General features: G+C 43.6%; 1 protein-coding gene across 1 annotated transcript in view; it reads right to left on the reverse strand.

Moving 5' to 3' along the window:
* KIF6 (kinesin family member 6) overlaps positions 1 to 23,945 on the reverse strand; it is a 393,563-nt gene that overhangs the window by 153,685 nt on the left and 215,933 nt on the right. Inside the window, exon 13 of the mRNA XM_043907375.1 lies at positions 20,216 to 20,431. Coding sequence (XP_043763310.1) covers positions 20,216 to 20,431 — 216 coding nt within the window. The remainder of the gene's footprint in view (positions 1 to 20,215; positions 20,432 to 23,945) is intronic.

Raw genomic sequence — 23,945 nt, forward strand, 5'->3', positions numbered from 1 at the left:
AGAAAAACACCCACTTCTGTTTTATTAACTATGCCAAAGCCTTTATCTATGTGGAATCACAACAAACTGTGGAAAATCCTTGAAGAAATAGGAATACCAGACCACCTTACCCATCTCCTGAGAAATCTGTATGAAGGTCAAAAAGCAACAGTTAGAACCAGAGATAGAACAATGGGCTGGTTCCAAATTGGGAAAGGAGTACATCAAGGCTGTATATTGTCACCTTGCTTATTTAACTTATATGCAGAGTACATAATGCGAAATGCCAGGTTGAATGAAGCACAAACTGGAATCAAGATTGCCGGGAGAAATATCAACAACCTCAGATATACAGATGACACCACCCTTAAGGCAGAAAGTGAAGAGGAACTAAAGAGCCTCTTGATGAGGGTAAAAGAGGAGAGTAGAAAACCTGGTTTAAAATTCAACATTCAAACAGGAAAGATCATGGCATCTGGTCCCATCACTTCATGGCAAATAGATGGGAAAACAATGGAAACAGTGACAGACTTTATTTTCTTGGGCTCCAAAATCACTGCAGATGGTGACTGCAGTCAGGAAATTAAAAGATGTTAGCTCCTTGGAAGAAAAGCTATGGCAACCTAGACAGCATATTAAAAAGTAGAAACATTACTTTGCCAACAAAGGTTTGTCTAGTCAAAGCTATGGTTTTTCCGGTAGTCATGTATGGATGATACATAAATGTGGTTATACTACAGGTGATTTAGACATTCCCACACTGATGGAATTAGTGTCCTGAAATGTTGACCTAGCAATCAAGTGTGTTTTCTAAATATCTATTACATACATACATAAACACAAAATGAATAAGATATAATTTTTGCATCCTTTAGACTAACCCAGAAACACAAAGAAGTGAAGTCATTCAAATTTCAATGAAGTCCCCTATTATTTTCCTTGCTAGTTAACACATAGAGAGGCCACATATATTCACACTGAAATATTCACATAGGAAAGAAAAAAAGGTGTAATGAAACACATTTAATTACTTCATTTAATGAAACTATTTGGATGACGATTCCAAAAATAGTCATTCAAACTCAAGACTTTTCTTTTTTTTTTTTCTGGAGATGATTTCCCCTACTACATGATTTAGTCATTTTCAGGTTAAATGAATGGATGGACAAATGGAAAATAACACAGCATTAATTTGAACATCAAAACCTGATTAATGATAGAAAAACCAGCAGTGTTTTCACTGATTAAAGTGAACAAACCAAAGAAATGCTTAAATGATGTTTTTATGTTAAATTTTGATGAAGCTTATCTAAGATTAAAAAATGCTCTGAAACCTCAACTGCAAAGAGAAAACTATAAAACCTACTACTTTTTAAACTATATGAAAAATTTCTGCATGTAATGCACATTAAATTCATGTGGATTGGAGTGAGGTAAGGGAAATATTTCAATTACAAGGACAGGATTTCATTCTGTGTATACTTAAGGTTCATCTTATAAGCCTCATTCTGTTTGTCCAGACAGAAGGGCTTTTCCACATCTTTATCAAACCCGAATGTCTAGAAACAGGAATGCAGGCTTTCATAGTTCAGGAGGATTTAAAAAGAGAATTAGGTGGTGTCATGGGGTTTCCCTGGTGGCTAAGATGGTAAAGAATCCCCCTGCAATGCAGGAGACCCAGGTTCGATCCTTGCTTTGAGAAAATCCTCTGGAAAAGGGAATGACTACCAACTCCAGTATTCTTGTCTGGAGAATTACATGGACAGAGGAGTCTGGCAGGAGATAGTCTGTGGGGTTACAAAGAGTTGGACACAACTGAGCGACTAAGTATACACAGATGGTGTCATGAAAACGAGCCATACTGACGATTAAAAATAGAAGATTAACAGCAAAATAGACCTTCCTCCAGTGTTTGATCTGGGCTCAGATAAAGCCGCCCAGCACCCTCTCTTTGGTGTGATCCTGTCGCTTGCTGCTGTGGTCCATGCCTGTTCCTCCCGCTCTCTCCCGCCTGCTCTCCTTTCACAAGGCCACTGCCCGTGGTTCTCTCCCATTTCTACTCTCCTGGTCTGACTGTGATTCTTAACATTAAACCTTTGATACATTATCCTAAGTAGGAAAAGAGATTTCTCCTTACTAGCTCTCTCAAATACTCCCCTTGCTTTGTACTCTGGTTTGACAGCCCAGAATGCACCCGAAAAAATCATCACAAAGTGATGTAGGAGATGCAGTTACTTCCTCTCTGCCACCCCAGCAACAGAAGCAGAAGCTGCAAGGAGTCCCTCTGCACCGCCGACTGGCTGCAAAGAAATATCCAGCACACCAGATTGCTAGGTCAACATTTCAGGACACTAATTCAGTGTGGGAATGTCTAAATCACCTGTGGTATAACCTCATTTATGCATCATTTAAAATGACTGAATTGGATCTATGTATGAAAGTGGATAAAACTCCAAGACATACTGCTGAGTGAAAAAAGATGTTTCAGAATGATAGCATTTATTACAATGTAAGTTTCATGTGGGCAAAGATCTTTGTTTTGTTCAGAGTTCAGTGGCCAGCACCTAGAACAGTTCAAGTGCAGAGTACGTACCTGACATCTACTGAATGCATGAATTTAAGGGAAAATATACAACTATATATATGTTAAATAATGCTACACATTTTCTATGAATTTATCATATAAAGATATGTATTGTATATTAAATGAATTTATTAAAAATACAATCTATATTACATGTTACAAATATAGATATATTATTTATCTATTTTGAATTATATGTTATTTATATATACTTATTAGGTGCTCAGTCATGTCTGACTCTGTGACCGCACAGACTGTAGCCCGCCAGGCTCCTCTGTCCATGGAATTTTCCAGGCAAGAACACTGAAGCGGGTTGCCATTTCCTACTCCAACAAATATACACACATATACATGTATGTAAGTATATGGGGGTTGGGAGATTGGCATGGCTTGTCAAAGCAAACAGTGTTCTTTGTAAGAACAATTTTTTAAAAGGAAAATATGCACATGTATTACTTATTAAATGAAAAATGAAAAGTTTTGTGGCATCATTCTTGCTAAGCCACGAGGATGTGTGGTCACCGGACACAGAATAATCATACAAAATCTTTCTACAGGCTGCACACAAAAGTCAGGTCTAAAAAAAAAAAAAAAAAAAAAAGTCAGGTCTGTCTTGACAATACACTCTCCTGACTTCTGCATCAACTACCAGGAGGCCAGCTGACTGCGACCGACTCGTTGCCTGACCACGTTTCTTCTTGTCCCTGACCTCTGTAACCCTAGGAGGTAACGCCAGTGGAAGGACAGCTATACCTGATGTGGAGTAAGGCCTGGCAGGACAGAAAGGCCAGAGCAGTGATGTTTTCCAGCAGCACACTTCATTCTCCTTGCTCCCTCCCAGCACCCTGTCTTTCTCCCTGTGGCCGGCTCTCCAGGCCTCTAGAAAACAGGCCCACATCACAGTGGTATCCCACCCACATGTGTCATTTCCTCAGATTACCGGTGTTTATCTTAGCTAAGAAAGGGGTTGACTAAATGAAATGCACTGAATTAGAATAATGGATGCTTCAGGCTTAACTGTTTTAAGCTTGTTATTTCATTTGCCTAAATGAAAGTGAGACTGAGGTAGTTTCAAGCTTTGGGGAGAAGGCTATTCTGGGCAGAGCATCCCTAACCCCCACCAGAGGCTCTTTCTGTTAGGGATCAGGAGGGAAGCAGAGGAGAGAGTCATGTTGAGAGTCTAGCTGCAGTGGTGCTCAGCTGGGCCATCTTCCATCTTCACCTTGGGCAGACTGGTGAGGGACAGTGAAGGATGTGGACTGAAGAGAGGCCTCCCCTGGACACATTTAGACACCATCTGCTGCACTGTCACCTGCATGCACTTGGTGATAAAGGGGACTTTAAAACCCCAGGGCCAATCTTCTGTCAAACAAAGTTATTCCACAAAAATGGTACATTGAACACCAAAGCAATGAGTCTGGGGCTGATGAGGTTTTGTGGACTCTGTTTGCTGAGGGCAAGAATTGATTTTTTCACACAGAGTAAGCGTCACCAAAATGGAAGGGGTGGTGAGTAATGATGTTATGAAATGATGTGATAATCAATTAAGTTTTCACTTCTGCTTACATTTTTTAAACAAGAGCCTATCTGTTATACATCCGAGCTAACGTAATTCATTTAACAGACCTTGATGAGTTTGGAGAGCAGAAGAGACCACTAAATCCTGTCTGTCTCCCCAGAGGACACTATCAAAAAACTATCTTGGGCCTTGGTGAGAAAAATCACCCAAAACCCCACATTAGGCAGAACATCACTTTTCCATTATCTCATACATGCAAAATGCTGTTCTGGTCCTGCTTGTGTTTACAGAATAAAATGGGTCAAAGGAATTCATTGAGATTATAAAGGGCAAGAGCAATGCTAGCGGATAGAGACCCAGTAGCTGCGAGACTTAATGGAATGGAAAAAAATGGAAATTTAACCTATGAGTCAGTAAATCAACCATTTAGATAGTTCTGGGCCAGCAAGTATGGCAGGACATTTGTTTAATTTAGTACAGACAAAGAGAACTAAAATAGGATATACTAGAAAAGCCCAAAAGATGAGAGTCAGTGTGCACGCCCGTGTGTAGTGTGCATGCGCACGGTGTGTTGCGTGTGTACTGTCCATTCTGTGTGAATGTCTTCTGTGTGCATGCATGAAAGTACGTGTACACACACATGTTTGCACAGCTGGGACTGACGGACGTGATTTAGACTCACTCCTCAGTGTCATCTGATGTAAGTGATGAGCATTGCAGACTAATGGATTAAAAAAATCCTCAATTTCTCTTCCTCATGTCATATCCATGGATTATAAAATACTGAGGTTACATATCTCACTGAGTTTTACAGTAACATAGGAAAATGATTAAGCAACATAGGATGTGAAATATGAAATATTATGCTATAGTCTTATAAAAAGAATATGCCAGGCATTACCTTGTGATCACTAACATGAATTTCTACTGAAAGAAAAAGATACCAGAAAAAGCCTGGGTGGTGTTCACACCTCAGTTAGACCACTGTTTGGAGATGAGGCCTGAAGGGTGAGCTAGTGGCTACATGTTACTTCTTGGAAGTACCACTGTCTAAACCCATTAAACTCTTGTGAGTGAAGTCACTCATATGCTGCAAAATGTCACTCAAACCATCCAAATGGTAAATGTTGAGCTTCTAAAGAAATTAAAATCTTAAGCAGAGAGAACTTTAAATACATCTCAACAGCACAGTTGGAGAAAACTCAGGGTGGCCTTGAGTATTCTCATCATGCAGTGAAGATGGAGACACTACAGAGTTATGTGATTATCTTTTTGTTATATCTGTCAACTTGGCAAAGGCATATGACATTATGTGCAGAACTGAGCTTTGGAATCTTTTAAGTCTGGATGCCTTGAGAAGGTCTTCTGATTGTGTGGTTGGTGAAGTAAGAGTGGAGGGTATCTCAGGGGAAGAAAGTAGCATATATAATAGTTCTGTTTTGGCTTGTCAGCTTGAGGAAACTAGGTTCAGGTTTTTTCTGGGCACCTGAAAAACTTCCAGTGGAACAGGTCACATTATTGATGAATGTAGTGGTTACACAACGTATTTCTGAAAATAATCGCATACAGATGGCTGGACTCTAGAAACTCAGTCGCAACAAGATATGGCCATGGTGCCATGATATCAGCCATGCCGTGAGCAAGTTGTGGCCACTGACAACAGATCTGAAGAATAAATAGCTGAATACACTAGTATCAGATGAACTCAACAGGCAGCAAAAGATGTTCATGGATAATAACACTCCAAACAATGTTCTATGGAACATGAACATCCAGTGAGATGTGGACAAGCATTTAAGGCAAAAGTTTGAGATCCAGTGAGATGTGGACAAGCATTTAAGGCAAAAGTTTGAGAAATACGATGTACTATAGCACCTCTGTCCTCCTCCTAGGTTCAGAAACCAGGAATTCCACCAGCCTGGGAGTAAACAGATGAGGAAGAAGTACAGAAAGCTGCAGTATATGGTGCTCATGTGACATGAAGATCAGCTCCATCTCCTCCCCCACCCCCCAAAAATAAAACCAGCCCTGCAGCCTTCATAATGAGCCCACAGAGACCTCCCTATTCCCTTCCTGGGGCAGATCCTTTAAGGCTACCCATGATTCCTGCCACCAAGGAAACATCACGACAAAGGAAAGGGCCACGGGTAATATTGTCAGATAAAATGCAGGATTTCCCTGTTAAATCTGAATTCAGATAAATAATGAATAACTTTTAGTATAAGTAGGTCCCAAATATTGAATGGGACCTACTTATACTGAAAACAAAATCTGTTGTTTGTAGAAAACTCAAATGTAACGGATTGTCCTCGATCTTACTTCTGTTATCCCAGCCAGAAGGTACACAACCCTCTTCTATCATTTGTAGAAGGTGCTGAACACAACACGACTTTATGAGGCTCAAGACGTATAGGAAAGAGCTGGCGGTAGGAGCCCCCGGAAATTTCTGTTCACCAAAATGAAGCAGAAAACCAGAAGCACAGAATTTAACAGATTCATGGAAGCACAGCTTTAACCAATGCTGCACAATAAGAGGAGGCGGGGACAGATCAGCCTGAAATGCAGCAGGAAGGCGTGAGGCAGTGCTGCTGAACGATGCTTTCTGGAGGACGGATGAGAAGAGGCAGAGAAACAGGTGACAGGTGTGAAAAAGTGTTACGTTGCCGAGTTGTGTCCCACTCTTTGCAACCCATGGACTGTAGCCCACCAGGCTCCTCTATTCATGGAATTCTCCAGGCAAGAATACTGGAGTGGGTTGCCATGCCCTTCTCCACGGGATCTTCCCGACCAGGGATTGAACCCAGGTCTCCTGCATTGTGGACAGGTTCTTTACCGTCTGAACCACCAGGGAAGCCCAAAAGGTGACGAAACGCTTTGCGAACAATGTCTGGGATTCTAGTCAAAAAACAAACATCACACGTGTGCAGTGCAGAAAGGCTTGTTGCTTCCGAGGTGGGCTTTCTGTCACACCTACACCCGACTCAACATCCACTGAATACAGTAACTATGAGGGACATGATCATACACAGGAAATCTAGCTGAACCTCACTGTAGTAGTAGGAGCAGAGTGCTAAATTCTGGCCCGGCTGTCAGAGCAACTGATAGATGTTTTATAAAGATCACGTCTTATGCGCCAAACAAAGTCAGGGTTCATCTATCATGTTTGCAAAAATACATTCCCTACCGAACGCACTGACAGAAACCATTTTTATCTTTGTTGGTATAAATCCCAGAACATCAGTTTTGAGAAAGGAAGTGCTGATGGAATTCTTGAGCTCCGGGGTGAAGCAGACACTGCAGCTTTGTGTGATTATTGTCTCTCATTGCGAGATGAAGTCTGATTCTGTTATGGCCACGGGGAACTAACAGTTAAAACCGTCGGACAGGAGGACTTAAGGATTCTCAGTGCTGAGCCTGGCCCTAGTCACACAGACCAGAGAAAGAAGCTCCTTGAGTCCCTTCTGTTTCTCTTGCTTTTGTGTTTCTGTGTTACCTCCAGGGGGGGCTCTGAGGAGGCCTCTGAACAGTGAAGACATAGGAGCTTACACTTCAGGAAATACAAATGTATAAATATCTGGCTTAGGAACGACCCGTATCTATAAACCCACAAAACCACTACCACTGATGCAAGAGCAGCCTCTAGGCCGGTGCCCCCTCCCTAGGAGGGTTGCTGCTGCTGCTGCTGCTAGAACCCAGCCGGATTCCACCCAGAGATGAGCCTGCAGGACCATACCTGCTGCTTCCCTCGAGGCGGGGGCAACTCTACCCCAGGGGGATCTCCCAACTCCTCCCCACGTTTTTCCATGCTGTATCTGTGTCCCAACCTCCATAGGGGCTGGGGTTTCCCTGGGGGTGGAACATTCTAGAAGCCAGCTGATCTTTCTCCCCACCCCCATTCCAACACATTCATCCAAGGACAGTTCGTTTCAAAGAGAATTCTCAGAAGAACCAATAAGAGCCTGTGGCCTCAAGGATAATCGATCTTACCATGACTTTTATCCCTGCCATCTTCGCTTGCCCACAAAATGCAGGCCCCTCCAGGCAGCTGTCACCTCGCTCGTGATCCCTGACTCCCGTGCTCTATCTCTGCTCCCCCGCCCATCCCTCCTTCCACCACGGGGCTCCTGGAGAATCTGTCCTAAGCTGCTCTCTGGACCCCATGTCCCACTGTTGACTAAACTCTCTCTCACCCTTGACATCTTCATGAAGCACCCCTGTGGCTCTTTCTAATCACTGAAATCTGACTCTCCCCGCAAGGACACCACCTGCTCTGGAGCCCTCTCCAGTGGAGGACGTTCATTCTGCAGTGTAGACACCAGAAGGGCCAGAGGCAGAGTTGGCCGCCTTCTGACTCCTTGATAACATTTCAAAATTACTGTTTTTTTTTAAAATTTTTTTAAACACCAAAGCCAAATATTTTCTTCCTTTGAAATCTGTATTATTTGGTTCTGCTACCCACTCTCTATGATGCTGTAACTTAAGGCTACTCAGTATATATATACGTGTGTGTGTGTGTGTGTGTGTGTAGGTAGATAGGACCAATAGTAGACAAACCAGCCAGCTAACCCAAGCTGACTTAAACTTCTGGCTCACAGTTTTCCTTTCTGCCCCATTTCCTGCCAATATCTGGAATGACTTCAACACCCACAAAGAAATTCCACTTAACAACCCTAGCCTCAAAATTCCTTAACCTGCAATGACCTGTGTGACCACTTCCATCTCACTTCCTCACCTCCTACTCTTCAATCTGGTACTGAGAGCTTTCTGCCTCCTCACTCTTTGAAACTGCTTTGGCAAAGGTCACTGCTCACTTCGCATCCACTCCAGTGGACTCTCTGTAGTTCTCATCTTACTTGACCACACTGTAATATCCAGTACAGTCAGTCACATCCATTCCCCTTAGACATCTATCTCTAGCTGGGTTTTGAGGTCTCCCTCTCCTGACTGTCTTGCCTGTCAAATTCTCCCTTTCTAGCTCTTCTGCCTCTCTATGCCATCAACACTGGGGCTCCTAAGTGTTCTACTTTTGGTCCTTTACTACCCATCTCATTGTGTGACCTTCTCCACTTTCATGGCTAGAGATCAATCACAGATCCACATCTCTAATTAACCCCTCACCTTGAGCACTAACGCTGTGTATGTGCTGACACTTCCGTCTTATACCCAATCTCAGTGTTTCTGTAATTTGACTCAGAAACTCACCCTCCAAACCTGCTTCTCTTCATGTTCACTGCCTTGGTTAAATGGTACCATATTTACTCAGAAACCAGGGAGAAATCCTAGACTTTTCATCTCACCCCCACACTGATCAATCACAAATCCATTCTCCTTCTAGATACTGCAAACACTTTACTCATCTTTTCAGTCTCCACTGTGGCTGGTTTGATTCAAACCCTTTTAATTTCCTACCTCGATGGCTACTACCACATCCTATCTACTTTCCCCTCAGTTTCCAACTTACTTAGCACACTGCTAAGTAAGATCAGGAAAGATCAGTGATCTTTCTTTAACAGAAATCTGGCCACATTACTCTCATATTAAAAAGCCATTATGGTTACTCATTGCCAACACAATAAAGTTCTGAATTTGGAAGCAAGGCTTTTAAGCTTCTCATGAGCTGATCTCTCTCCAGCTTTATTTCTTGCTTAATGCTTCCTATCCACACAAATCCTAAAATCCACCCAAATCAAATGCTTGCAATGTCACGAACATACCATATGTTCCACACCTCTATGCACTTGCTTGAGAAACTTCCTGGTCCTCAATGCTCTGTCCTTCTCCCCCTGCACCCCCGGCCCCCATTCATTCTTCCAGACGTAAATGTGATTACTCTTTGAACACCTTATTCCAGTCCTGCCTGTTCCACATCGGTTTCCTAAACCTGCCCAGGTAGGGCTGGCCTACCTCTTCCATGTCCCATGATAGTGTATGTGCATATCCACTGTGAGCCCTCTTCTAGACTGTACACCCTCCCACAGGCACTGTGTCTCATTCTCCTTCTAATCTCTAACACTGAGCGCTGTCTGGTTCACTGCTTCAATTCAGTGAGCATGTATTGTTGCTGTTGTTCAGTCACTAAATCATGTCCAGCTCTTTGCGACCCCATGGACTGCAGCACACCAGGCTTCCCTGTCCTTCGCCATCTCCCAGAGTTTGCTCAGACTCATGCCCATTGAGTCGGTGATGCCATCCAACCATCTGGTCCTCTGCCGCCCCCTTCTCCCTTTGCTTTCAATCTTTCCCAGCATCTGGGTCTTTTCCAATGAGTCAGCTTTTCACATCAAGTGGCCAAAGTACTGCAGCTTCAACTTCAGCATCAGTCCTTCCAATGAATATTCAGGGTTGATTTCCTTTAGGATTGACTGGTTGGATCTCCTTGCAGTCCCAGGGACTCTTAAGAGTCTTCTCCAGAACCACAATTCGAAAGCATCAGCTCTTTGGTGCTCAGCCTTCTTTATGGTCCAACTCTCATATCTGTACATGACCACTGGAAAAACCATAGCTTTGACTATACGGACCTTTGTCGGCAAAGTAATGTCTCTGATTTTAATGTGCTGTCTAGGTTTGTCATAACTTTCCTTCCAAGGAGCAAGCATCTTTTAAATTTCATGGCTGCAGTCACCATCCACAGTGATTTTGAAGCCCAAGAAAACAAAATCTGTCACTGCTTCCACTTTTTACCCTTCTTGTTGCCATGTGATGAAGCCACAAGCCATGACCTTAGTTTTTTGACTGTTGAGTTTCAAGCCAGCCTTTTCACATGTATTTAATAAATTTAATGAACATGTACTTAATGAATGAATAAAGCTGCTACTCCTGCAGCTAAGGATAATCCTTCATTCTTCCCGTGAGCTCTGTAGTAGAATGCCTCATATTCTCCACATTATTTCGAATAACACACAATTTCATGTGTTCTAGGGAGTAAATAAATATATAACTGGTGGGAGATTAATATTTTATTGCCAAGGTCTGGGCAAGACTCTGCATGTGTGTGCACATGTGCTGGTGTGTGTGAGAGAGGGAGAGACAGGAAGGCAGACAAAGAGACAGAGAAGACCTCTATTCCCCGTGCTGGCAAAGTGAAGGGGCTGTGTTCTTGGCGTCCCGAGCAGAATACATTTTGTCACGGAAACAATGCTAAAAATAGTGATTAGATTATATGATTCCTTTATTTTCAGCTTTATGGGTCATATTGCTATTGAGTTACATCATGGGCTATAAAGTTATATAATTCAGCTAAATTAAGGACTATACTTCAGATATCCTATAAAACTTGCGACTTGTGGTGGACACTGAGATGTCCCACCCAGCTACTCCTTCGAGAACGAAGGACTTATTCCTCCAGTTGTTAGGAGCACCTCAGTGGAAAGCCCTCACATTTCAACCCTATTTGGGGATTTTTCTCAGCTGAAAAAAAAACTGTCTCATTTAAAGCCACACCTCCTTTCAGGAGCAACCCATATCCAACGATCACCACGAGGGTAGAAAGGGCCTGCCCCCCTGCCTCAGCTTGGGGATGACTCTGAAAGGCCCACTCAGCAACAGAGCCCCTCCTCAGGCAGCTGAGCCCTTTGCTGGGGTTGCATCGAAGCCCAGCTTCTCCCTACATCAATCCTGTATGTCCTTCCTCCAACTTCCAAGGGTGGTGGTCCCAGGAACCCTTCCTAATAAATGTCTAGCTTTGTTTCCCAGGAAACTCAACCTACCCGTACATGGGAAAACAAAATCTGAGCTCAGAATAATCAAGTGAAAAATTAAGTTTTGAATGCAGTGTTTAATAAGATGGAAATTACTTGTGTTCTGACACAACCTTCATATTTATCCTTTATCCTAGAGCCAAAAGGCAGAGTTCCTGTGCCCAGGACACTCCCTAACTTCTCTGTTGCACATGAGTGAGTCCCTGTGGGCAGCTGGTCTCCCATAGGTGTCTGGTTAGGGCAGTGGAGTGCCTTCTCCCAGGAATTTTTGAAAGAAGGTTTAAGGATATCCTTCCTACCTGAAGAAATTATTTGCTTCCGCAGGCAGTACCCAACCTACTTACGGACATAAGAGAAATACACTCTTTCACTCTAAAAGCTTCAGGGCAAGTTGAGGAAAATAGCATTATCCCAGAAAATGATGTCTCCTATGACCAGATGGGATTTTCCATCTGGGGGAGGGTGTTGGCCTGCATTTTATCTGTTTTATCTTGGTGATTCTAGAATAATACTCATTTATACTGATGAAAGCAAACACACAAACAAACAATGCAATACTCGGTCTGGCTGTATCTTCCTCCACCTCTCCTCACGTCATCCACAGACCTCTCTCCAGTCATTTCATGGAGCAATTGAGTATCACATTCATTGTCTTCCCCTGCATATTTCAACCCATCAAATTTTATAGGTAATTTTGAAATCCATAGGAATAAATATCCAATTTACCAAACTACTTTCTGACTCTTTGCTGCCTCTGGTTATTTGAACCCTCCTTGTGTTTGGAACCTGTGTTCCCCTTCCTGACCAAACTGTCTTTCCCACAGAGTTAGGAACTGATGGCTGGGTGGTTGAAAGTCCAATGATCTGGACCCTTTTCTTGAGCATTATCCATTCTGAAAGACATCCCTATCTACCTATTTGTCTCCTCCACTGGATTAAAAATGCCTAACGGGCTCATAGATGGTGACTTCTAAGATAGGCAGGTAGGTAGGTAGATAGATAGATAAACAGACAGATAAAGCTCATGGGTGCTCCTAGGTGTCTGCTGAATCCAACCAAATGTCAGAAGCTCAGTTCCATCTATGGCCCTGTTGCTTTCCTTTAGAAAACACCTAAACTTTTTTCTTAACCAACATTTGGGAAAAAAACTATCCCTTATTTAAAATAGAAAGGTAAGGACTTCTCTGGTGGTCCAGTGCTCAAGACTTCACACTCCCAATGCAGGAGGCCTGGGCCTGATCCCTGATCAGAGAACCAGATCTGCAGGTCACAACTAAAAGATCCTGCATGGCTCAAACTAAGATTCAGCACAGTCAAATAAATAAATATTTTTAAAAACTAGACATGTAAATTATGATGATACCACTTTTCACATATGATGTTGACAAAAAATTAAAATGTCTATTTCCCAATGCTGGAGAGGGTATGGTGAAATAAGCACTAATCACTTGTGGAGATTTTATTGTGGTTGAATTCATGGCACAGTAATTTTGCAAGTTGTATTGAGAGCCAATTCCTCTGAGCCAGGGATTTTTCTGTGGATCCTTTCTAATAAAATAATCTTAACTATAGGAAAGTCTACGTGTATAAACTTGTTCATTAGAAAATTATATAATTTTTTAAAAATGGAAGCAATGTAGATATCCAATAGAAAACACTTAGACTTTCATTTGTTCACTTTTTAAGTTTGAAGATCTTATTGGGATTGCAAAGAATATCAGATTAAACAGACATTTGAAAATGGTTGTGAGCACTGATTTTGGAGCAAAAGCAAGTGATCTGTTCTCTCTCTCATAACTGTCATTTATTCATATAATCTATAGACCCTTCAAATATGAAGGATGCAAAGATGCATTCCTCAGAGAGTGAAAAGTGAAAGTGTTAGTTGCTCAGCTGTGTGTCTGACTCCTTGTGGCTCCATGAATTGTAGCCCACCAGGCTCCTCTGTCCATGGGATTCTCCAGGCAAGAATATTGGAGAGGGTAGCCAATCCCTTCTCCAGGGGCTATTCCTGACCCAGGGAATGAACCCAGGTCTCCTGCATTGCTAGGCAGATTCTTTACCACTGAGCTACCTAGGAAGTCCTTGGAGTAAACCTGGTCAGTAATGCTTCCTGCAGAAATGAGATTGACCACAGAGCTACAGAGAAGGCAATGATCATTTACCCACTCTTTCTTTGATTGCATTTATGAGGACATGCAAAGATGAGTGTGGTCAGTTCCAAGAGAAGGTGAGATGGATCATGAGAGATTTGAAAAGCCAGGGGTCAGTGTTTGTGCCTGAGGTCTACAACAAAGCAAGCTGGAAAGGATCTTAGAAAATCTAATTGCGGTTCTTCTCTGGAATAGGAAGAATCATTTTGTGGATGAATTTTGCCTCCATCCACTTCTCTTTGAGCATTTCTTTTCAACTTCGTGGAGGACTGGGTATACGAAGCCTTCAGAAAAGTAGCTTTTGGTCTGGAGAGCAATCCTTTGAGACAGAGGAGAGCAAATTCAAGGAGCTGCCTCAAGGTTTGCATCAGCCCTTCGGAGGTACCAACTCCCCATCCTCCTGCATGTGCCTCTGGCTGCAACCTCAGTGCCAGGAGAACTCTGGAAGCTGAGAAGAGGGAGGACAGAGCTGTCCTTTATGCTGAGAAGGGCTGTGGTGGCAAGTTCTTCAGCTCCTCTCTGTTTCCATCACTCCTTCATCAGGCTATTATGCTAGCTTCCAAACCGTTTATTCAAGTCTCCCAGTGCCTCATTTCCAATACATCCTAAAGATTTCTTCCAGGAAAACCACCCAGAGCACAATGATCACCATGCCCCCCTCTGCTTTGGTGGTTCCCTTGCAACTGAAAGCAGGAAATTCCCTGGTGAGGTATTTATGTGTTTTCATAACATGGGCCTACTTATTCAATAAATAACAGTTAGAAATTAAAATAATATGAAAACATATAATATTAAAAGAAGTTCCCAACTATTCCTCTACCCCTCCCAGAAGTAATAATCCTAACGACTTCCCAATCATTTTTCTACCCTATTTATTCTGACTTCCTGTACCTCTTGCTAGAAACAAGACAACGGGTCCCAAATGGAGTCATTTATGCTAAACCCCACATCACCAAAGGAAGCTTTAACTTAATTACAGTTTTGGCTCCTCTAGAAGTGGAGTCTTAAACCAGTCAATCAAGAATCTACCTGACACAAACTTCCCTGGCTGTCCATCGGCTAAGACTCTGCACTCCCAATGCAGGAGGTCTGAGTTTGATCCCTGGTTAGGGAGCTAGATGCCACATGCCGCAACCAGGAGTTTGCATGCCATAACTAAAGATCCCACATGCTGCAACCAAGACCTGGAGAAGTCAAATAAATAAAAAATTAAAAAAAAATTGCCCAACAGACCCCTGTTGTACCTGAAAGGAAAGTGACCTTGCTATAACCAACCTGCCTTTTGCCAGTAGTTTTACTTGCTTGTTCCCATTCCTGTCTGCCTGCAAAAGTCTTTCATTTTGTACAGTTCCTCAGAGCTCCTTACTGTCTGCTAGACTGGATGCTGCTTGATTCACAAATTGTTGAATAAAGACAATAAGATTTTAAAAATATGCTCAGTTGCAGTTTTTTCTAAAAAAACAAACTCCAAGACAGCAGTTAAACAGATATTCCTGCAACTTTACTTGCTTTTGTTTTCAAGCCTTTGTTCACATTAATTTATAAACCTGGAATGTTAGACAAAGTTCTTCCATTCATCATTGAATATCCAAACTTTAAAGTCCTAACTTCCAGGTCACTTGCTCCATAATGTTTTTGCTGATCTACTTATTGAAACTCTTCCCTTCTCTTTTGAATTCCTGAAGTAGCATTTCTTGTACTTACTGCTTACAGCACTTGTTATTTTATTCTCTGCTCTTTCCCCACTGCCCAAGAGATTTCTCAGTTCCCCTCCATCCTCCCTCAACAGGTACCCTGGGCCCTTCATGTGTCTATGAAGGACTCAACAAATTCTCCCCGAGTAAGAGAAAAAGAGTCTGGAGTCTCCAGAGGTTCCCTGGTGGCTCGGATGGTAAAGAACCCACCTACAGTGCAGGAGACTTGGGTTCGATCCCTGGGTCAGGAAGATCCCCTGGAGAAGGGAAAGGCTACCCACTCCAGTATTCTTGTTTGGAGAATTCCATGGACAGAGGAGCCTGGCGGGCTACAGTTCATGGGGTCTCAAAGAGTTAGATGTGACTGAGCAAGTAACTCTTTGTTTTTTTTTTTTTTTAGATGCCAATGACATCACCTGTGATAAGTGGGTTCTGTTAGCATCTCAAATCATTAAAGGAAGTGGTGAGTCCTGAGGGGCTTCTGGGATGTTGATTGGTTCCAGGTGACTATTTGGAAGAACAGCTGGAGAACTAAATCAGAAAAAAAAACCCCACAACAAAACAACAACAAAAATTCAAACTATAATATTCCTTCTATCTTAAAGAGAACAATATGAATGGCTCTTTGCAAACTGTGGAGTTGAACAACCCCTCTCATTCCAGTGAAAGTGAAACAGACATTTAACCTCCAAAACAACAACAAAAGACTCTGGAGGCCCTAACCTGCCTCTGTCTTGGTGGGCGGCTCATGCAGGGACCGGGGTGGGGGTGGGGGTGAGGGTGGGTGTGGGTGGTGGGGGGTGCGCTCTCTGGTGAACCATGAATTGGGTTTCATTTTCTTTTCACACAAGGAATTTGAAAGAAGTCATTTTCAGCATAAAGCAGTGGATGAATGGGAAAAGGGGGAGGGTTGCCAAAGGAGAAACAGTTTCACAACAGTCTCAGAGTGGAAGATGGTCAGATTTACTTGCTTTCTGCATTAAGACAGGGATGGTTAATAGAATCTGACAACACCTACATGAGGCAGTAATACTTTCCATCTAAACAACATGCTTATTAATTTTTTGTATTTGTTTTAGTTTACACAAACCTCTCATATATAAAATAGTGTATGAATAAAAGCCCAATCAGTGCCCAGGATTTTAAATATCACAACAAACTACCCCATTACCTGTTACTTTGAGGCATCTGATCCATCCAAGCAGTTTTCGTCCTAATTGTAGTTTTGCCAAAAAATAAAACCATTAATCTCTCCTCCAAATGGTTAGATCATTATCAACCCATTTGTGAGCCTATTCCTATTTAAAGTCATTGAGAGAACTATATCCGACAGTTAAAACAACTTGAAAACCCTTTCAACTCTAAGGCTTTTCTCCAAAACTGCTTTACCTCCTTTGTACTTGGACTTTGCAAACAATTTCCATTATTTTTTCAGTGATTTTATATTCAAGTGAATGTAATTCATCCTCCAAACAAAACTACAGGCTGTCTTGATAGCAAATATCAAGGGATAAAAGAGTTACTGAAAAAAACTGGCTATAATTATGAGTTGGGAGAGAGATTATGCGATGCTGCGGGGAAGAAGAATTATGAGAAGGGAGATGGTGTGGGCAAGAAAAAATAGAAACAGAGAAGGTCTGGCACATGGTGAGGGGTGGGGTAGTGATAGTGGAGGCCACTAGTGCGCAGGCACGATGGTGTGTGTCTTCAGAAAAGGCCAAGGAAGAGAGTTCCTCCATCATGAGCAAGTGATTCTAACTCAGGAACTGATGGCGACCTTTCATTTCACGGCCAGTGCCATGTTCTTGCAGCCAACAATGCCAGCTGTTGCCAGGCCAGGGGAGGCACTGCTCTCCACCTCTGTGAAGGGCCTCATCAGCCACCCAGAGACCTGGGGACCAGTCATCACACTTACCCCCCACAACCACCCTTACACCAACCAGCCCCGCGCCTGCCTCCTGGAGTGTTTCTGATACTCTACCTCTCTCATCCTCCCCATGCTCTGGCTGGGATTCCTGGACTACAACAGCCTCCTAAAGGGTCGTCTGGTCCTGTGTCCTCCTCTGCCAATCCATCTGCCCGGCATGCTGCTGAACCTACCCTCCCAGCCCCTCACTCCTCAGAGCCTACCACTCCTGGCCTTTCTGCTTCTAAAATGCTCCTTTCCACCACAGAGGCACTGGAAGCCGTTCAAATGATTCCTTCTGCTTGCAGAGTTCCTCCCAGCCACACCCCAGGCTCACACCCACTTTGGATCTTCCTGGTCTTAACTTGAGGGGAGTCTCCCTGCTGGGTGCTCTCTCAGTCATATAGAAGTGCATTTTGAAATTAACTGTTCGAGACGCTCTTCTCTGTCAGTCTGTAAATGCTCTGAGGTCAGGCGCTGCTGGGCCATGCATGTCCCTGTCTGCAATACGGGGGTAAAACAACAACTTAACAGAATGAGGATTAGATGAGTTCACTCAGGTAGCGAACTTAACTAGTACCTGATACATGTAAGGACTATGTAAGCACTATGTAAGCGTCATATCTGAGTCATTCAGTGGTGTCCAACTCTTTGCGACCCCATGAACTGTAGCCCACCAAGCTCCTCTGTCCATGGAGTTCTCCAAGCAAGAATACTGGAATGGGTTGCCATTCCCTTCTCCAGAGGATCTTCCCAACCCAGGGACTGAACCTGGGTCTCCTGCATTGTAGGCAGATTCTTTACCCTCTGGGCCATCAGGGAAGCCCACGTAAGCTTTAGTCATATGACAATAATTGACACAGTAATTAGAACAAAGCATGTACTCAATAAATATATGTTGAATAAAGAAATGAAAAAAATGATGGCTGAACTAATAAATTCACCAGTCCAGAGGGCCTTCTTTTTTCCAGCTAGCTGTCACCCATAAGACAGTATAGAAATGCCGTATGGAGAACAATCACAGAGAAGAATGCTTGCTTGTCCCTGTTTACTGACACCATGATCAACGGTAAAAAAAAAAAATAGCATCTTTGTTTCCTGGGATTTGAACTTATCCTACTGTGTTGCTAAAGAAATATTCACAGCAAGGAGAGCTGGAATGAATGAAGAGATAAAGGGATATAACATCATTAAATACACTTCCAGGCTTCTCAGTCTTGTCTCTATGAGCTAAAAAGTGTGCTCCTTAATGAGCACCATACTCTTCAGTTATTTCCAAGCTAGATGAGTAAGAAAACTATGCATGTCCGGTTATTCATCCCAACAAATGTTTACACAGAAAATTTCAGCCTAAGCTGCAAAAGGGAAGCTCTTTATCCCTTTGTTCTAGAACATTCCATACTTCAGATTCCTCAATGTCTTCGCAAGAAAGGCATTGGTCAACTATACATCATGGTCTGCTAGTCTAATAGAAAGAGAAGCGTATAACACCAGCCTGGACTTCCAGCATGGTTCTGTGGCTGCTATAGTGATGGAGCATGCAAGCTCAGTCGCTTCAGTCACGTCCGACTCTTTTCGACCCTGTGGACTGTAGCCTACTAGGCTCCTCTGTCCATGGGGATTCGTCAAGCAAGAATACTAGAATGGGTTGCCATTTCCTACTCCAGGGGATCGTTCTCTCCCAGGGATAGAACCCCCACTTCTTAGGTCTCCTGCATTGGCAGGCAGGTTCTTTACCACTAGCACCACCTGGGAAGTTCACCGTAGTGGTGGTACCAACACACTTATCAAAAACCATACCTGGGCAAGGTGCCTCGGAGTTAGTCCAACCCCGACAAATCCTGTTATCTGACAAAACTGTGTGTGTTTATTGTCCTTTAAGGAAGACTGTGATCATATCCTAAAATAAGTTTGCTGCAGAGAGCTCATTTAGATTTATAAATAAACACTGTTTCATCACATCAGTGGTGATTCTTCTTTCCCTCCTGTATTGGAGGAAGTTTTCTGTTCTTTTCTCTGCAGTTGACTTTTCTGCTGCTGCCCTGAGCCCTCTATTTCAGCCTCTGGGACAGTCCATGCTTTGTGTGTTCAGTTTCATCATCAGTTTTAGAAACTGGCATTTAAGAGATCTGATAATAATAAAAATGAATTCTGATAGATAAGTTGTTAGAGCCTTTGTCCTTGCACATTTAAAACTAAAGGATGCTACACTGAATTCCATTATGGAGAATGATTTTTTTTTTTTTTCAGAATGGAAATAATGGCAACAGTGCTAAAGAATCCACATGCCAATGAAAGAGATGCAGATTCAATCTCTGGGTCAAGAAGATGCCCTGGAGGAAGAAATGGCAACCCACTTCAGTATTCTTGCCTGGAAAATTCCATGGACAGAGGAGCCTGGTGGGCTACAGTCTATGGGGTTGCAAAGAGTCAGACACAACTGAACTGAGCACATACTTTACTTGGGGTTTTCTGTTATTGCTGCTGCAGCTGCTTCTACTAAAACTTCCAGACTTTAAGAAATGTTGGTAACATTAATAATGGTCATATTTATGATAATTAATATAATAATAAAGATTATAATCATTTACATGTTTATTTTTTATATGGAGGTATAATTTGACAGCCTATATTTTTAAATTTATAATTATAGAATCTGTGTGTATAAATAAGTATAACTGACCTGTTTTTCTGTGGAGCAAACTGGATCTGTATGGAGAAGTGCTGGAGTCCAGGGACTGAGTGGGAGCGGAGAGTGGCAATGTCTTCGGACCCTCCGGGTTCCCAGGTGGGAAGGGGGAGCTCTGGCCGTGTCTCAGTTCACTTCTGTCCATGCTGGAGAGGTGGAGAGCGTCCTGAGCTTTCTTCTTCTCCTTCTTTAACATATTTACCAAAATATCTAAAATTTGACTTAAGGATTTAGTCATTCATGATGGATTAGAATAATCAAAACACTTATTTTCAAGTGAGATTGATAGTTTCAACAACACTTGCTATGGTCATGTGACAAAGACAGACGAAAGAAAGACTTCACCTTTCTGAGGTCCCTGATACAGTGATGGACAGTGTGGGAGGATGCTGGCCTTTTAATAGGGCACCATTATCATTACACGAAAAATGAGCTAGCCTAAAGGTCTTTAAAATCTTTGAGTTCAAACTAATTTGGGCTTAAAGCTTTCATGAAAGCATTTGTAAAAAGGAAAACGAACCTTGGGTAGTGGTAGACAATGGAGCTGTCTCCGTAAACAAGACTTGAATGCAGGAAGCGGATCTGGAATCAGCAGGACCAGGAGCAGGGAGAACGCAGAGCCCGCCCAGCAGGCAGCTCAGCAGAGTCAGCTCTGGTGTCAGACCACCTCCACGTCCAACTCATGCTCATTCAGCGTACCTTCTAACGGGGCTTTAAGTCACCTTTTTAAAAGTCTCTAAGTTCACTAAAAGAGGTGAATTGTTAGTAAAGATGTGCATGCTAAGCAACTTCAGTCATGTCCAACGCTTTGCGACCCTGTGGACTGTAGTCCGCCAGGCTCCTCTGTCCATGGGATTCTCCAGGCAAGAATACCAGAGTGGGTTGCCATGCCCTCCTCCAGGGGATCTTCCTGACCCAGGGATCAAACCTGCATCTCTTATGTCTCCTGCATTGGGAGGCAAGTTCTTTACCACTAGCACCACCTGGGAAGCCCCATTAGTAAAGATATATCATTTTAAATTAGAACTTTTGTGGGCCATATGGATCTGTTAGGAGCACTGATGATGAGTGATAAAGTCACTCCATTCTACCCTCCTTCATTGTTCTTTCAAGTTCGAGTTGTCGAGACCTCTAGGGGGTTCTGAGGAGAAAATACGACACTCCCTTTGGAGAATCTCATAAGTCTCTCTGCATGTGCACTGAGATGAATCCAAGGCCTCACCAGCCCTGCGGGTGGCTTCATTCAAACAGGAGTCTGAGGAAACATGAAGATGGTGTAGGAAAGAAGACGGCTACCCAGAAGCGGGGGGAGGCATCCAGGAACACTCATTCTTGGGCAGGGAACATGGAGAGCACTTGACCTCCATTTTCCTCTTTAGCTTTGACCTCAGCTTTTTGTGCTTTCTGGAGGCATGGCTTTTCTCTTACAAGCCCTGACACAGCCTCTGTTCTTCACCTCAAACAAGCTTGTATTTACCAAAGGTGTTCACAGCTTTGGTGGTGTCTAGGAATTGGGTCTGCCTCGCTCCCCATCCCTCTGTGTGGGGGTGATGAGCGAGACCATCACACACTTTCATGTTTCATGCTTGGCCACGGCCATGTCCTTCCTTCACTCAGTCAGTGACACTCCTTGGAGCTTGCGTTGGGTGCCAGGCTGCGCTGTGTTCTAGGCACAGAGATAGAAAGATGCAGGGGCAGACTGGCTTTTTGCGCTCATGAAGCAGATGTCTACTGGAGAAAGCTGGATCTCTCTCACACACACAGACACAGACACACACACACACACACAAAAGAGGGTAGAAGGGCCAGATTGCTTATTTTTTAAAAAGGTCAAGAGTGACTGAGTGGCCACTTTCTACTGGGTGCTCAAGAAAGGTTCAAACCTCAAGAAAGGCTTTTTAGAAAATGACATTTAGGCTGAGATCTGAATGACAAGAAGAACCAGACATAGGGAGGGTGTCTAAGCAGAGGAAGTGGCGAGTGCTGAAACCCGAAGGAGAAATGGGCTGAGCAGTGGTTCACAACAGAGGCTATTTCACCACCCACGGGACACTTGGCCACGTCTGGAGATATTTCTGGGTTGTTTTTGGACTTTCCTTCTGCAGGGGGGTTGGGGATTCTCCTGGCGGCCAGTAGGTAGAGGACTGCTCAGGATAGCTCCGATGGCGGCACCGCTGAGGTTAAGAAGCCGGGTGTTGTAAGTTAGGGCAGAAAGGCGCCATGCCCACAGCCTAACGTACACGGGGCGGGGGCAGAAGACACGAAGCAGGGGCTGGTTGGGTGCAAGATCACGTGGGGCCTCTTTATCTGGAGGAAGAAGCGTGATTGCTACTCTAAGTGTAACGGGAACCTGCTGGAAGGATTGAACCAGAGAAACGCGGTGTTCTGATGGGCATTCACAAAGACCACAACAGAGACTCATCTTGCTGCCTCCCTTCTCTCCGGTTCCCTTTGTCTGGCCCTGCTTCCAGCCCCCACTTCATTCGGGCCTCTGTTCCTGCCAAGTGCAGCCCTGGGGACCAAGTGTCACCCTGTTAAGTGTTTTGTGAAGAGATGCCTGAACTTTATGCAAGCTGATAATGCCACTGAATGACACCGTTTTCACTCCCTTTCCACGAAGAGCATTCCAGGCTGCACCCTGTCTTTCTGTTTGCAGGACAATCTTCTGCTGAGCTCTGGCAGGATCACTTTTCCTCCTATTTTAAGCCGTATCTTTCTCACTCCTCCTGTCACTATCCTGGCCTTCTTGGTTCTACCCAAAAAGATAATGAAAATCGTCTCCAACATGACTGTGAGACACTATGAAACGTCAGGAGCCTTTCTTGGTCATTAGCCCTTGATAAATGTCAGCTCTGTGATGAGCATGTCTTAGCTGCTCTCCTTCCTTCTTCTGAGTCTGCCCATTGTCTGTGGGTCATACTCCCCATGGTGCAGAGCTCTGCAGAGCCCAGAGCACAAGCCAGGCAGCATCTCACCAGCTCTGCTTGGCTCTGAGACGCTGGCGAGAGGCAGTGTTGTCAGCGATGACGGATGAAGAGCTAGGGCATCCATCTGGGTGTGAACTTCCAAGTTCAGTGCTCTTTTCACCAAGCCTCCTACACACTCTCCTTGCAAATATGAGTCTCAAAGGGCGAGGACCCGGCTGGAGTTGTTCACGGTCAGGAAAGAATCTAGCACAGCCCTGCATGGACAGCAGAACCTGGATTTACCAGTGAAGAAATGATGTATGTCTCTCTCTCACTCCCATTGTAAAATAAACATATGTGAACAAGCCTAGGCTGTTCCCTCTCTGTCATATCTCATTTCATCCCTCCCATATGCACAGACATTCATAAGCCCAGAAGGGGATTAAGGAGTTGGTAGGAGTATTTAGGGGAGATGATCCTGAACTAGGATCAAGGCCAGGAAGAGAAGCAGAGCTCAGACTGGGGCTGGGGCCAGGACTGAGGTCTCGGCTGGGACCATCTCTGGAGATGGATAGGGTAGGAGAGAGGAAAAGGAATGTAAGGGCGACAGCATTGTGGGCAGCACTCAGAGACAAGGGCTTGTGTGGGAGTTCAATTCACAGTCAGATCTACTGTTACTGGCCCGATAATAAAGCAGCTTGAACTCACTTGAATCAGACACATGGGGTCTGCTAACACTCAACTAAAATTAGAGGCTGAAGTTAATCAGGCAGAGTGCCTACCTCCTATTTGGTTTGGTTTTACCTCTTTATTACTGG

Source organism: Cervus elaphus, chromosome 7 (genome assembly GCF_910594005.1).
Source record: "Cervus elaphus chromosome 7, mCerEla1.1, whole genome shotgun sequence".
Lineage (NCBI taxonomy): Eukaryota > Metazoa > Chordata > Mammalia > Artiodactyla > Cervidae > Cervus > Cervus elaphus.